Source organism: Epinephelus moara, chromosome 16 (genome assembly GCF_006386435.1).
Source record: "Epinephelus moara isolate mb chromosome 16, YSFRI_EMoa_1.0, whole genome shotgun sequence".
Lineage (NCBI taxonomy): Eukaryota > Metazoa > Chordata > Actinopteri > Perciformes > Serranidae > Epinephelus > Epinephelus moara.
Window position 1 is genome coordinate 30,511,935 of NC_065521.1, and position 13,183 is coordinate 30,525,117.

General features: G+C 40.9%; 1 protein-coding gene across 3 annotated transcripts in view; it reads left to right on the plus strand.

Moving 5' to 3' along the window:
• The window catches only part of LOC126403077 (metabotropic glutamate receptor 7-like), a 163,401-nt gene that overhangs the window by 112,913 nt on the left and 37,305 nt on the right, over positions 1-13,183 (plus strand). For all 3 annotated transcript variants that reach the window (XM_050065504.1, XM_050065502.1, XM_050065503.1), the window contains 2 exons: positions 4,427-4,564; positions 6,400-6,600. In XM_050065504.1, the coding sequence (XP_049921461.1) occupies positions 4,427-4,564; positions 6,400-6,600 (339 nt within the window). The remainder of the gene's footprint in view (positions 1-4,426; positions 4,565-6,399; positions 6,601-13,183) is intronic.

Below are 13,183 nucleotides of genomic sequence, written 5' to 3' on the forward strand. Positions count from 1 at the left end.
TATCCGCTGTGAGGGTCTAAAGGACAGAGGGATGTTGTATGCTGTAAAGCCCTGTGAGGCAAATTGTGATTTGTGATATTGGGCTTTATAAATAAAATTGATTGATTGATTGATTGATTGATTGATTGATAGTTTAGTAGAAAGAAAATAGTTTCAAGGTTGGTTGATTATCTTGAGTACCTAAGTCATGATTTCTGAAATGAGACATTGCTGTTGAGTTTTTCAAATGTTTTTGATTTTTTATTTTGTGCTTTGAGCACCACAAGCTGAATGCCATCAAGTTTCATTATGTTCAAGAGAAGGCAAACATTCCTACGGCTGATATCTCCAACACTCAGCAACTCGCACAAAAAAAAGTCTAGACTGATGAATAGCTCTACAGGAAAGAGGAAAAATGTGCATGGTTTTTTTTTTTTTTTTTAATTATTATTTTTATTTTGGACTGAACTGTCCCTTTAAGTCAAACATCATTAGTGACAAAGCAACATTATGATATATTTGGAGTCATGTTTTTGGCCAGTAGATGAATGTAAGTCCAATATTAACTTCATCCATCCATTCATCCATTTTCTAACTGCTTATCCTCTTGAGGGTCGCAAGGGGCCTGGAGCCTATCCCAGCTGACATTGGGTGAGAGGCGGGGTACACCGTGGAGAGGTCGCCAGACTATTGCATTCACACTCACATTCACACCTACGGACAATTTAGAGTCACCAATTAACGTATCCCCAATCTGCATGTCTTTGGACTGTGGGATGAAGCCGGAATACCCGGAGAAAACCCACACTGACACAGGGAGAACATGCAAACTCCGCACAGAAGGGCTCCCACACCCGGGATCGAACCAGGAACCCTCTTGCTGTGAGGCGACAGTGCTAACCACCACATCACCGTGCCGCCTGCAATATTAACTCTCTCCTCCTAACTCTGGTTTGGGTCAAGTAGACAAGTGATCCCTTGCTAATACAAAAGTATTGATTACAGCTGCTTTAAACATGTAATAATTGTTTTTTGGGTGGCAGTGCAACGAGATTTAGAAATAACAATCTGTTTTCACCTCATAAAGTTAAAGATGTAGATACTGTGAATGTGTGGGCAAACAGCTACCTATTAGCATTCACCTGCCAGATTCAATATTCAGTGTCCTTTAAGCTCTGTTTTTGGTCTCTACCAACAAAAATATCTGTAAAAATAAAAATTAGCATTTGATGTCTCACTATGTTCACCAGGTAGATGTTAATGGGGGCATTGTTAAAACAGTCTGCAACAGCTCGGCCAGTAACAATGCAGGCTGTAAAACCAAAACAATGAACTACAAGATGCTAAAAAAGACCGAGCTGAGAGGAACTGCAGAGCCAGGTGATAATTCTCTGTGGGTTCATCACTTTAAACGACCCCTTTCACATTACACATACATCCTGGTGCACCCACATTCCCCTCTGCCTCATCCGTTTCTACATTTCTCACAATGACTTTGGACGATCCTCAGAGAACAGGTGTGACCTTGTTGTTGCATTTGGCCATGGGTTGTACATGACCAGACTGAAGTCAGTTTGGACAAATTGGCTACTCTGTAGATTTTATTAGATACTGGAACCAATAAATTTAGACCGTGTCACCTTTTGCCGTTGTCACAGATATATTCATCAGCCTGGTTTTACTTATTCACTTTGTCTCTGATTTCAGCCGGCTGTTTGTCTATGGGGAAATTGGATTTTCTGGTCTCTGCTGTATAGCCTTAAAAACAAAACAAAAATAATGAGTCTTACAAAATTCTAAACATTTATCTTTAACATTTTCTGTCATTAAGCTCAAAATAGACACCAATATCAGTTGTTTTTAAGAGCTTAGGAGTGGATATCTCTTTAAAACTGTAAGTTAATACCAGATATAAACAGTCTGTAACATGCGTCTTGGGTGATCCAAACCCAAGTTGACAGCTCTGTCTGTTCACACCTGGCATTAGAATGTGTCTCTACATGCGTATCAAGTGACCACTTGTGATCAGATCGCACTTCCCTACTGTATGTGCAAATAAACACATGGTCTTCCTTAGTGGTTCCCAAGTGGTCCAGCCACAAGGTCCAGATTTCTCCTTAGTCCATTAGTTTAGGCTCACACAGTTTAATACCTTCGGCGCCATACTTGGCTTTGACCATGTTGTCGGGCACTGTTAAGTATTTTTTTAGTCCCTCACTCTACAGCAGGAAACAATACTTCAGAGTAAAAGCTTTGTGCTGTAAATTCACTGTACTTATAAATAGAGTGTGTTTTTTTTGTAAAGCTGACATGTTTGCGAGTCACTTGTGGTCCATTCAAAATGAACCTGTGACCCACTTTTGGACCGCGACCCACCAATTGGGAACCACTGGCCTACATCATTTCATTCACCACCATTGCAGACTAGTGCTGCAGGAGTGTGAGCTCCGTGCTAGGGGGCAGTTGGTGGCAGTCCACGCGCCCACACACACACACACACACACACACACACACACACACACACAAGGCTAATTGTTAGCATCACATGGCTAACATTACAGAACGGAGTCGATCTTAGTTTGCTGGGATTGTTTAACTGCTGCTGCTTTGTTAGCTGGTGGTAACCGGTCAGTGGTTGAACTGTTGGTTCTTAAGTACTGTGTTTAACCTGTGTCACTGTAGCATCAGAGAGCTTTCATCCTGTAGGGGAGTCGGATAAGCAAGGATGTCAGCTGAGCAGGCGGCTCCTGTGGCCATATTCGGCCCAGTCACCCTCCAAATGTGGTCTGAGCGATTGGATCTCACACATGGGGTGCAAACATGGCTGTGCTTAGAGCTGTCCACTTGTGATCTGATCACCCGGGACGCATGTTAATACCAGGTGTGAAATGGGCCCATGATTCAGAGTCTGGGCCAGGATTGTCTCCACACGGCTCTGCACGTGGAGGTAGCTGTGCTGGGGGCTAGCAGCGAATGATGGTAACGGGGCAAAAATTGCAAACACAGCAACAGTGCGAACAGAGCCAACAATATTAACATAGGGAGGGACCAAAGGCTTCTGTGCCAACACTGTTCTGCCACTGTGGGTATGTGTGGCATCATTAGTGGTAACCGCCATGTGAGCACAGTGCAGTGCAGCGACAATTAGCCAGCCAGTGGGATACACACATTGGGGCTCACATGCTTTAACATGCACGCACAGTTGGCACGGCTACTACAACAAAGGACAGAGAAATTTGGAATTACTACTGGAATTACTACACACAGAGGGAGCGTGACTTCATTCTTTGCTCAGGATGCCATTACCCCTCTGTATGTAGCAAATAGCAGATAGCTTGCTGTTACGTTGATGCTCTGAATGTTGCATACAAAACCATTGAAGTTCACCCACAAGAAAAAGGAGGAAACTTTACTGTATGATGTACAAGTTCACCACAGAAATAGAATATTCACAGCAGCATGTACCATCTATTTTAAGTTCTGTTCAGTGTCACAATCCTAATAACCACTCATCATTACAATCGAGGAAATTTTAAAGTCTGCGTTTTATGAAGCTTCCCATAATTAGGGGAGGTCTAGCCAGGACAAATGTACACTCTGAAGGCAGCAAGAATATTATTAATCCACCATGCATCATTGATTGTCTTTTGAAAAGAAAATCAGCTGAGTCATCCAGCTCTGATTAGCCATTATCACCTCTGCCCACGACTCATCTGATATGACTAGAGAACGGAGCGTGTAGACACAGACAGAGAGACTTTAAAATGTGAAATTCAGATTATTCTCACGACAGAAAAATGTGAAACAAAAGTTAAGAGAATAATATAAAGTACAGCACCATGAATCTTGCGGTGAAGTTTTGTCCCAGCTTAGCTCTCTGACCCACATTGGGTGGTAAAGTTGCACAAACAAGAGAACAAAATGTAGCATACAGGCTTTTTTTCCTTTGGTGCAGCACATTACCTCTCCTGGAGCTAATGATTCATTATCAGAATAAAGCTGATTCTGATTCTGAAGCGTCATACAGGCACGCTAATCCCTGTTGAAATTATTGTTAGGCTAATACACCATGCCTTCAATCCATTTCTATAGTCATTGATTTAATGAAGAGAAGAAAACCTGTTCAGCACCTGCAGGACCTCGCAGCCTGAGGCAACAGGCTGCGGCACCACTTACAATCCCTGCGTTATTTATTATGCATCCTGTTTTTTAATTAATGTAATTTCCTAGATGAAAGAGGTGATTAAAGTTCCATAGGGCTGGAGAGGAAGAGGAACCACAGTGGTCAAATTTTGATGAAGTAGTGCTTGCTGGTGTGCTTCCAACACCTAGCGGCCACCACCACACCACCGCCACCACACCTCCGCTGCAGCAAGTTTCACCTCATTTCCTCCAGGTTGATAATTGGTCCGGAACTAAGCCCTTCTCCTCTTTCCTCTGTTCCCAGGGTTTGATGAATACTTCACTGGGCTCACCCTCGAGAACAACCGCAGAAACGTGTGGTTTGCTGAGTTCTGGGAGGAGAACTTTGACTGCAGGCTCCTCAGTGCCTCGAAGAGAGAGGATACGAGCCGTAAATGCACAGGTACATGAGTTTTTGACACGAACATTTCTGTACTACACTAATAAACGCCGCATAATTTCACCCTGCCTTGTCAGGTTGATGTGAACTTGACCTTTTTTTCGCATTAGTAGCTGCAGATCAACTGTTGAGGTTTTAATTCCACCCCTCTTGTCTACTGTGCAACCAGAAAGTCTAACACCAGGTGTTTCTTCCCAGCGGGTGCAGGACAGGCCGAGTTTATTATTAGAATAATAATGCACCACGTCTTAGTCATACTACAGTTACAGACCGTCTGCTCCTGTGGCTAATGTCCTGTAACTCTTAAATCCCATATTCCCTCTCTTCCCCCTTAACCCAGTCACCTTGACGGCTCAGCAGTCGTGCCGTGTGTACTAACTGCACAGAGCCAGAGTACACTTTATTTAGGTTGGAAATTACAGGCAAAATGACAGAGAGCTAAGTGAATGCTGCTCATGCCCCCGTTCTGCTTTATTACCATCTTTGTGGTCACATTAATGACAGTGTTGTTAACAGTGATGCATTCTTGTGTTACCTAAACTCTGCCTGTCAACGGTGTGACAGGCATTGCACTGCATTCATTATCTACAAGGATGATGCCTGTGATGTGGGATGCTGTATTAATCTTGCTTGCATACGTGATGACGGTAATGGCAGTGTGACACAAATTACTGTTTGTTGAAGGATTTTGTTTCCTTTATAATCTCCTGTTTGGCGTCTTTTATCATGCGTCAAAGACAGAAGATGCACGTCCACTCAGTCAGCCCCACCAACCCTCTGTAAAATGCCTGTAAATGTCTTTTATCTTCTCTGGCTCTACAACTGTCTCCATATCCTCTTTTTTTTAGACGTCAAGGCGAGGTGATATTTATGAATGTTAAACGCAAACGGGAGGCATTTGCATTCAGAGACTGTCCATTTAGCAGCCTATGCAGAGCTCCGAAAAGCAAAAAGGTTGTGTGGGCTGAAATGTATGTTAAGTTCTGAGAAATGGCCTGAAATGTCAGCACAGATTGCTTTTGACCTCCCTTAGTTTATGCAAGTCCACATTCTTATATGTGTCCTTTTAACATCATCTGCCCTTCTGCTGAGCTCTCCATATGAGATATGAGCAGCTCTCATCGAGGAGAAAATTGTCTTTTAGTATTCAGAGTTGTTTCCTTGATGGTGCATTTTTGTCAACTGGGAGCTTGAACATTGAAATTGTGATGATAATGATGATGATCATGATGATTATGATTATTATTAAAAGTAGTATTTTTGTTGTTATAATTTTCATTCACTCTTTGAAACTAAGGAGAAAGAAAATAGCCAATTCAGTTTGTAAGAAAAACAAATTCAGCAGAGTCTGTACATTACGTATTCAGGCAGAGTATCAGCAGCATGAGGCAAAACCTTTACGGCAGCCCATAGTGAAAGGGCAGTGCACTGGGAGGAGGATATGAAAGAGCAGGAAGCCACCGTAGAAGTGTGTGATGCTAAAGTTCATGGTGATCTTCATCACCTTGCTGATGGGACAAGTGAGGTCTGTTCTTAGCGGTCTATTACTTTGTAATACACCGCAGTAATTCAATCTGAGCCTGCTGTATTTGTCACAAACACTTTGTCTCACAGCTCAGCTTGATATTTTCCACTTGGGAATTAAATGTGTCTCCTTATTCGCTATGCGACATTGTCCCTTTAGGTGTAATTCCTACAAAATCACAATTGAAGTCACTGGCAGCAAATGGAAAATGGAGGAATAAAAATGGAGCTGGGGATGATAGGGACTGCTGAGCGGATGTAATGTCTAACGGCTTGTGGTGTATAAGTCCTCCTCTTTCCTTTTCTTCCCTCAGGCCAAGAGCGCATCGGGATGGACTCCAAGTACGAGCAGGAGGGGAAGGTGCAGTTTGTGATTGACGCGGTGTACGCCATGGCCCACGCTCTCCACAACATGCAGAGGGACTTATGTCCTGATCATCCTGGCGTTTGTCCACAAATGGAGTCTGCTGAGGGAAAGACTCTGCTGAAGTACATACGAAACACCAGCTTCAACGGTGAGTGACACATCATAAAAGTCATCAGACGCTTACAGACTGCAAGGATAAGATAAGTGAAATTGGTTATTTTATAACTTTAAGCAGAGTTTTCAAGGACATTTTAATAGAATAAACTGTAGATTAGAATAAAATACTTGACTAAACGAGTGTGTAAACACTGATGAACTCAACATAATGAGGTCCAACAAGTTTTTTAACAAATTAGTTTAAATGAGCCGACTGACCCTCCTACATTCATTAAAGGAATAGTTCAACATTCTGGCATATATGCTTATTTGTTTTCTTATTTCTTATCTAGTTAGATGGGAGGATTGATTCCCATCGCATGTCTGTATGCTGAATAAAACGCTACAGACCACAGCTGGTTAGCTTAGCTTAGCACAAAGGCTGGAAACAGGGGAAAACACTTAGCGTGGCTCACCTCTTAAGCTCAATAATTAACATGTTACAGTGCGTGAAAACAAGTTGTGGTTTTACGGGGGGGTATGTACTTTGTAGCTAGGAGCTGTTGCCAGGCAGCTTCTTCTGCTGCCATTTTCACAAGTTTAGTGGTCCCTCCCCTCACTCAGTGTTGTCAGCTTGGCCACTTTATCACTAGATTTGGTGACTTTTCAGATCCTATTCAATTCTAAAAAGGGATTAGCAACAAATTTAGCGAAAGATGTGTATTTTATTGTAATTCATTCCCATGCATGCTACTCAGAGTAATTGCAGTCGTCAGGGGAGTTAAGTTGTAGTGAGTTTCTAAGGTTGCGTTGACACTCTTGCTTTCTGGATTGGAAGTGCAAGACATGGTGCACTACAGTATAAGCACCAGAGCTCTCATATCATTCAAGTATTTTATTGAGGATTTTTCTATTGAATCTAATTCAGCAAAGTTTAAATGCTTCAATTAATGCACTACGACGTCATTAATGTTAAAATATGACGTCATCTGGTGACTTTTAGCAACTTCTGAAACTAGTGCTAGCTACTTTCATTGGAAAAGAGATGGCAAACTTCCTCTTCTATGTAGCCAAGAGGACACCATACTGGAACTCATAGTGCACTGCGTCTTGCCATACTTCTTAGTTTAAAAGCACTTATGCACTCAAATAGCAATGCAACACAAGCCCCCACAAAACAGCTAATTGTTGGCTTATCAGATGTTATTTTTGTACAAATTAAACGAACAGAATTATTCACAAACAATGCGTATGCAGACACTCACCGACGGCCCGACACTGGTGTGTCATGGCCTCAATATGTGCGTAGAAACAACTACTTTCTCCATGATACACCTCGAGGCAAACATATTTCCTTTAGAGAAATAGGTAGATAGCGGACATGCACCTGTCAATTTAAAATGATTCTGAGTCACCAACATACGCACAGTAGTAAGAACAAAATCAGCTGGTACACACACATCATGAATCCGACGATAATTTTGTGTGCTTACTTGTTTTATGTGCAGAGTGAGAACATTTCTACGCACATATTACTAAATAAGGCCAAATGTGTTAATGAGGTTGAGAGATGTGCTAGTGAGCAGATTTTTTTAATGCTCAAGGGAATCAGGCTAGCAGCTTCCCACTGTTTCCAGTCTTTACGCTAAGCTCAGCTAACTGTCTCCTAGCGCCAGCTAAATACTTACTGTACAGGGGAGAGAGTGGTATCAATCTTCACATCTAACTCTCAGCAACAAAGCAAATAAGAGTATATCCCAAAATATTGCTGTCCTCAAATGGGGTTGAGTTTACAGTGTTTATGATAAGAATCCATATGAACGCCCCCCTGTTGTGGTAGCCACAACCTTGTAGGTGGAAATTTCCTGAGAGCTCCCAAGTTCAAGACAATGTATACATAACCTCCATGTCAAAAACAAAAGCTTACAAGTTCCAGTTAAACACAGTATATCTAAGAACTGCTTTAAACTTGCAGACATCCATCAAATTCCCTCAAACATGCATTTTTTAGCAAGCCAACAACATCACTTTAATGTTGGCATTGAGCTCAAACAACAGCTGACCCAGACAGGCCCGAGTCTGGCATGAGTCGTCTCATCTGTCTTGGCTTGAGAGCAATAATAAGTGCATTTCTTAAAATGTTGAACAACTTTATCCTCCAAGTATTTACTCGAAGCTGCTGTGTCCATACCAATCTGCACTGTCAATTTAAAAAGCAATCTAGAGAAAAACAAAACTGTAGACATAAGAGCCAAAGTCATCCCAGTTTCAGACTATAAAAAGTAGGCAAATGGGTAATAAGTCAATACCACCTCCTCTGTTTTATGCACCATAATGCAGTTTCTTGTGGGCTGGCAACAATATAAATTTTCATTCAATTTTTATTCATTGCTCAAAGCACAACAGCGTTTTCTGGATCTGAGTGATATTTTGAGCCAATATGATTTATTATGGGTCTGCCACTACTTGAACCTCTACATTATTCAGCCCTGCACAGAAAGTGATGGGGAAGATACTTAACAATTAATGGCAAATAGCTATTAATGACAACTGCTCTGAAATGCAGAAGTGATTGGAGGAAGAGAGCCGAATGGGAGATGAGTTTAAAACAAGAGAAACCTTTGTCATTACAAATGCGCAGCCATGTATGTCAACCAGTGATCATTAGAGGCTCCTCTGAAGTACATTGTGTCTTCACAGAATGTTCTAGATAAGATTCAGCTGTTTAAAGTAAGGAATCAGTGTAACCGTCTCAAAATGGCCTACTTTAAGAGGTGGACCCAGCTCATTGTGCCTCTTTTGTCAAGTATTACACACTGTGATGGTGATGATATGTGGGGTTTGATAAGATATGTGGAAAAAGGAAGGTACTTTACTGGGATAGATGTATTGTACTAACTAATCACTAAAGATCCCAGTGTTCATTTCATTCTATATGTTTTTTTACTCCTTCCTTGTCTGGTTAAATGATTGAATGGATAAAGTAACATAGGCATACTATAGATAGTCTGCTAATAACTGAAAAAATCTTTAGCTACAAAAAGTTAGCACATTTATGACTATTTATAGTATTTAAAAAGAGCAAACTAGGAAGCAAATCAAGTTCAAATCAGGCTGTTTTTCTTGCACCTGCAGCACATCTCTTGTGCTGCAGGTGCTGCTAGTACCTGAGCAATTTGAACACTGACATTTCTGGCCATATAATAAGATTAAATTTCCATTTTATTTTATGTCATATAAGCCACTTTCAGTTTAGGAGGGTTATTTTGTTTTGCCCTAACCAATCTGTAGGGAGTGACATATCTGTCTTGTTGATGTTATCCACGCTTGTTGTTTTTCAGTAGCTTTTTTTTTTCATAGATGTGGGTATGTGTCTGACTCTGTCTGGCACAGGAAGAAGACTTCCCCATTAGTAATCCCCTACAAAGCGTTGATTGGCTTGGTAATTTTTCCAACCAACCACACAGACCTATTTCTATCGCTGAAAAAATCGAAGCTGTGGGCAGTGATTTAAAGGTGTGGAACCACCCTATGACATTTCTACCAGCATTTAAAGGATAACTTTGGTATTTTTTTAACCTGGACCCTACCTTCCCATGTTTTGGTGTCTAAGTGACGAATGGGAGTAACAGAAGCTGGTCCAGTATTGAGCGATAGGGCTGCAGCTGGCAGCAACAAAACAGGCTGCAATGTAACCACTTTGGGCATGTCAGCATTATTAATTTATGTCCACTAAAAGTGCTTGTTTTCGTCCCTGCTAGGCTCACATTATCATTACAAGTGTCTGACAACTTATGGAAAGCATCCCTACAGAGACAGACCTTTTTGTTGAAGAGAAAGATCCTTTTTGTTTGACCTGAAACAGCCCTCATATCCCCACCACCAACCCACCACACTCCATTAAAAATACAGTAATTTTAGCGTGTATGGAGCCCGCATATTTTCACATCTTACATGGTAAATTAAGGGTTTATTTCAATCAAATAAGAGCCTGAGATGGTTGCGACACTGGAAAGATGAACCGAGATGGCTTTTGCGAGTTTAATTTTGTTTCTATCAACTCTGAATGAAGTGTGTTTTACAGGAATGAAATTATTGTTCATTCAAATGGAGTGTGATGGGTTTGGCAAAAGTAATTTTGAGGCTGTTTCTGGTTAGGCAGAAAGATCTAACTCTTTAGCAAAAAGGTCTCATTGGGGGAATCCTCTTCATAAGTTGTCAGAAACTTAGAATAACAATCTGAACCTGAATGGTGTACAAATGGTTACATCGCAGTCTGTTTCGCGACTACGGCTGCCGCGCTGTAGCTGTCACTCAATACTGGACTGATTTCAATAACTGTCATCCCCATTAGTCATCAAGGCCCAGTTCAGACCAATGATTCACGACAAGACAATCTTTATAGAATGTTGCAGAGAAAAGTTGCAGCACTGTGAACTACCACTATCCTCATTCATATTTTAAGAAGCTACAAATTATATTCAGCCACTAAATAAGCCAAAAAGGCTGGAAATCAGAACAGAAGTACAGAGAGTTGTTGCATAGGACTGATACACCGTCTCATCGAGTTGCATTGGTGTGAAACTATGTATTACAGAATTGTTATCGTTATCAGTCAGAATCACCATTAAAGGAATGAAAAAAAGTTGGGGGGGTTTTCTTAACAAATATATGTTACTACCATAATTGAAACTCGGCGCCATTTTTTAATGGAAGAATGCGTAAAAAGAAAATAACAAAAATAAGGACATTTTTTCGTCCAGTTGTTTTTTTATTTTCAGTATCAAAGATAAGCAAACATACACTGTTTGATTACCTTCAATTTTCATACCACGATAACAATATACAATATCAATATACCGCTGCTACCCCAAACCTATTCATTGCTACTGAAGATTTAAATCTTTAGAAACAAGTCATAACTTTCATTTTTTTAAATCGCTCTGTCATTTTCTAAAATAGCAGGGCACTGTAGTTGTTAGCACATGTTACTCAAAAATATCCAAATAATGCATGTCTTTGGGACTATTTTCAGCTGCAGATTAAAACATAATTGCTGCGCTCGTGATTATTTCCAGTAGCAGAGCAGTGTATGTAGGATCAAAATAAACAACAGTGCCCATGCTTATCTCAATTAAGAAACATGTCACGTGGCACTGATGTGCTTATAATAATAATTCTCTGAGAAAAATATACAACCTCACCAGAATTATTCTTTAACAGATTATAAATATAACAGGCAAAATCATGCCTTTAAATTATTTTGATCAAATAAAAGTTCCTATGCATATTTTGTTGATAAGTGTGAGGAACAAATTGATGTTTCTCAGAATAATTACTACAATTACTTATATATATAAAAACATGTGGAAACAAACTTCTGTCTGTGAGCTAAAGGCTAAAGAGCTGCCTGCCTTTCTTTAACACTGTCGCTATGGCAGCAGTGCAGAGTTCCAGCAGGCGAGGATCTCTCCGATTTTAAGGTGGAACTAAAGTAACAGTATATATGCAATTGCCTGCGCTGTGTTAAAATTACAAGGAGACCTTAACTAAGTGCAGATTCGTGCATGGGATTGAGAATCTGCTGTCCAATCTCAATAACCATCTGGGGTTGTGCTGACTTTTTTTTTTTTTTTTTTTTTTTTGTTTAGGGGGGTTTCAGCTTCTGGAAAACATTTACCTCAGTGTGCCACTGACAAAGAAAGCGGCTCATTTCAACTGAGCCAAAAATAAGATCACTACCTTCTCCACCTCCTATACTTTTTCCTGTTACGCTTTTGAATTCCGAAACCTTTTTACTGGCAAGTAGAGGTTGTTCTGTTGTGGCTCCATCAGGCATATCTCACTGCCCCTTATTGCATTTAAAGACTGGAACCACGCACATTATCCTGTGTATGTGCCACTGTTAATGTATGTTTGAGAGCGAAGGAGTGTAAGCCTCCTTTGTTGGTCTCCCCACAGCGCCGGAGTCACAGAGCTGAAGAGTGAGAGGCAGAAAAAAAAGGAGAGAATAATGATGCGAGAGAAACACAGCAGTGGATCCCCAGTCCACCCACACTGCTCGGCACAGCACAGCAGCAGTGCACTTTTGTCATGTCTTAGTTCAGAGCCACATGCAAATGCATAAATCTTTCATCTTAGACAGCGTTCTCACTAAGGAGCCTACACAGACTATTTTGCTCCCTTGAAAATATCAGGCAACAGAAAACAGAAAGGAATTTCTAATGCCTTTTTATCTGCACACACAGAGACACCACTTAATTATTTGCTCTAAAGCTGAAGAGCGCCAAGTGCCCAATCACTCATGTCACTTTGCTGAATGACTTTTGTGTGTTTGTATTGCCGTATGTCTTTGCCAGGGCGTCGTGTGAGAATGGTATCCCTGTCATAGCTTTTGCTCACAGGAGTCAATACCTTGTCAACATCTTTATACACTGTGTCAACAAGTCTACTGTCTGTGTGGTGGAAGCAGAAATGACAGGACAGTGACTGCCACCCACTGGGTTCTGGTTTGGTTTTCACATTGAGAGAGTTTTCACTATGGGCTTCACAAGCACACTTGAAATAATTCTGAACAGCCGTCCTGCTTCATTTTCTGTGCCGACACATGGATACCTATGAATTAGTGTGCCACT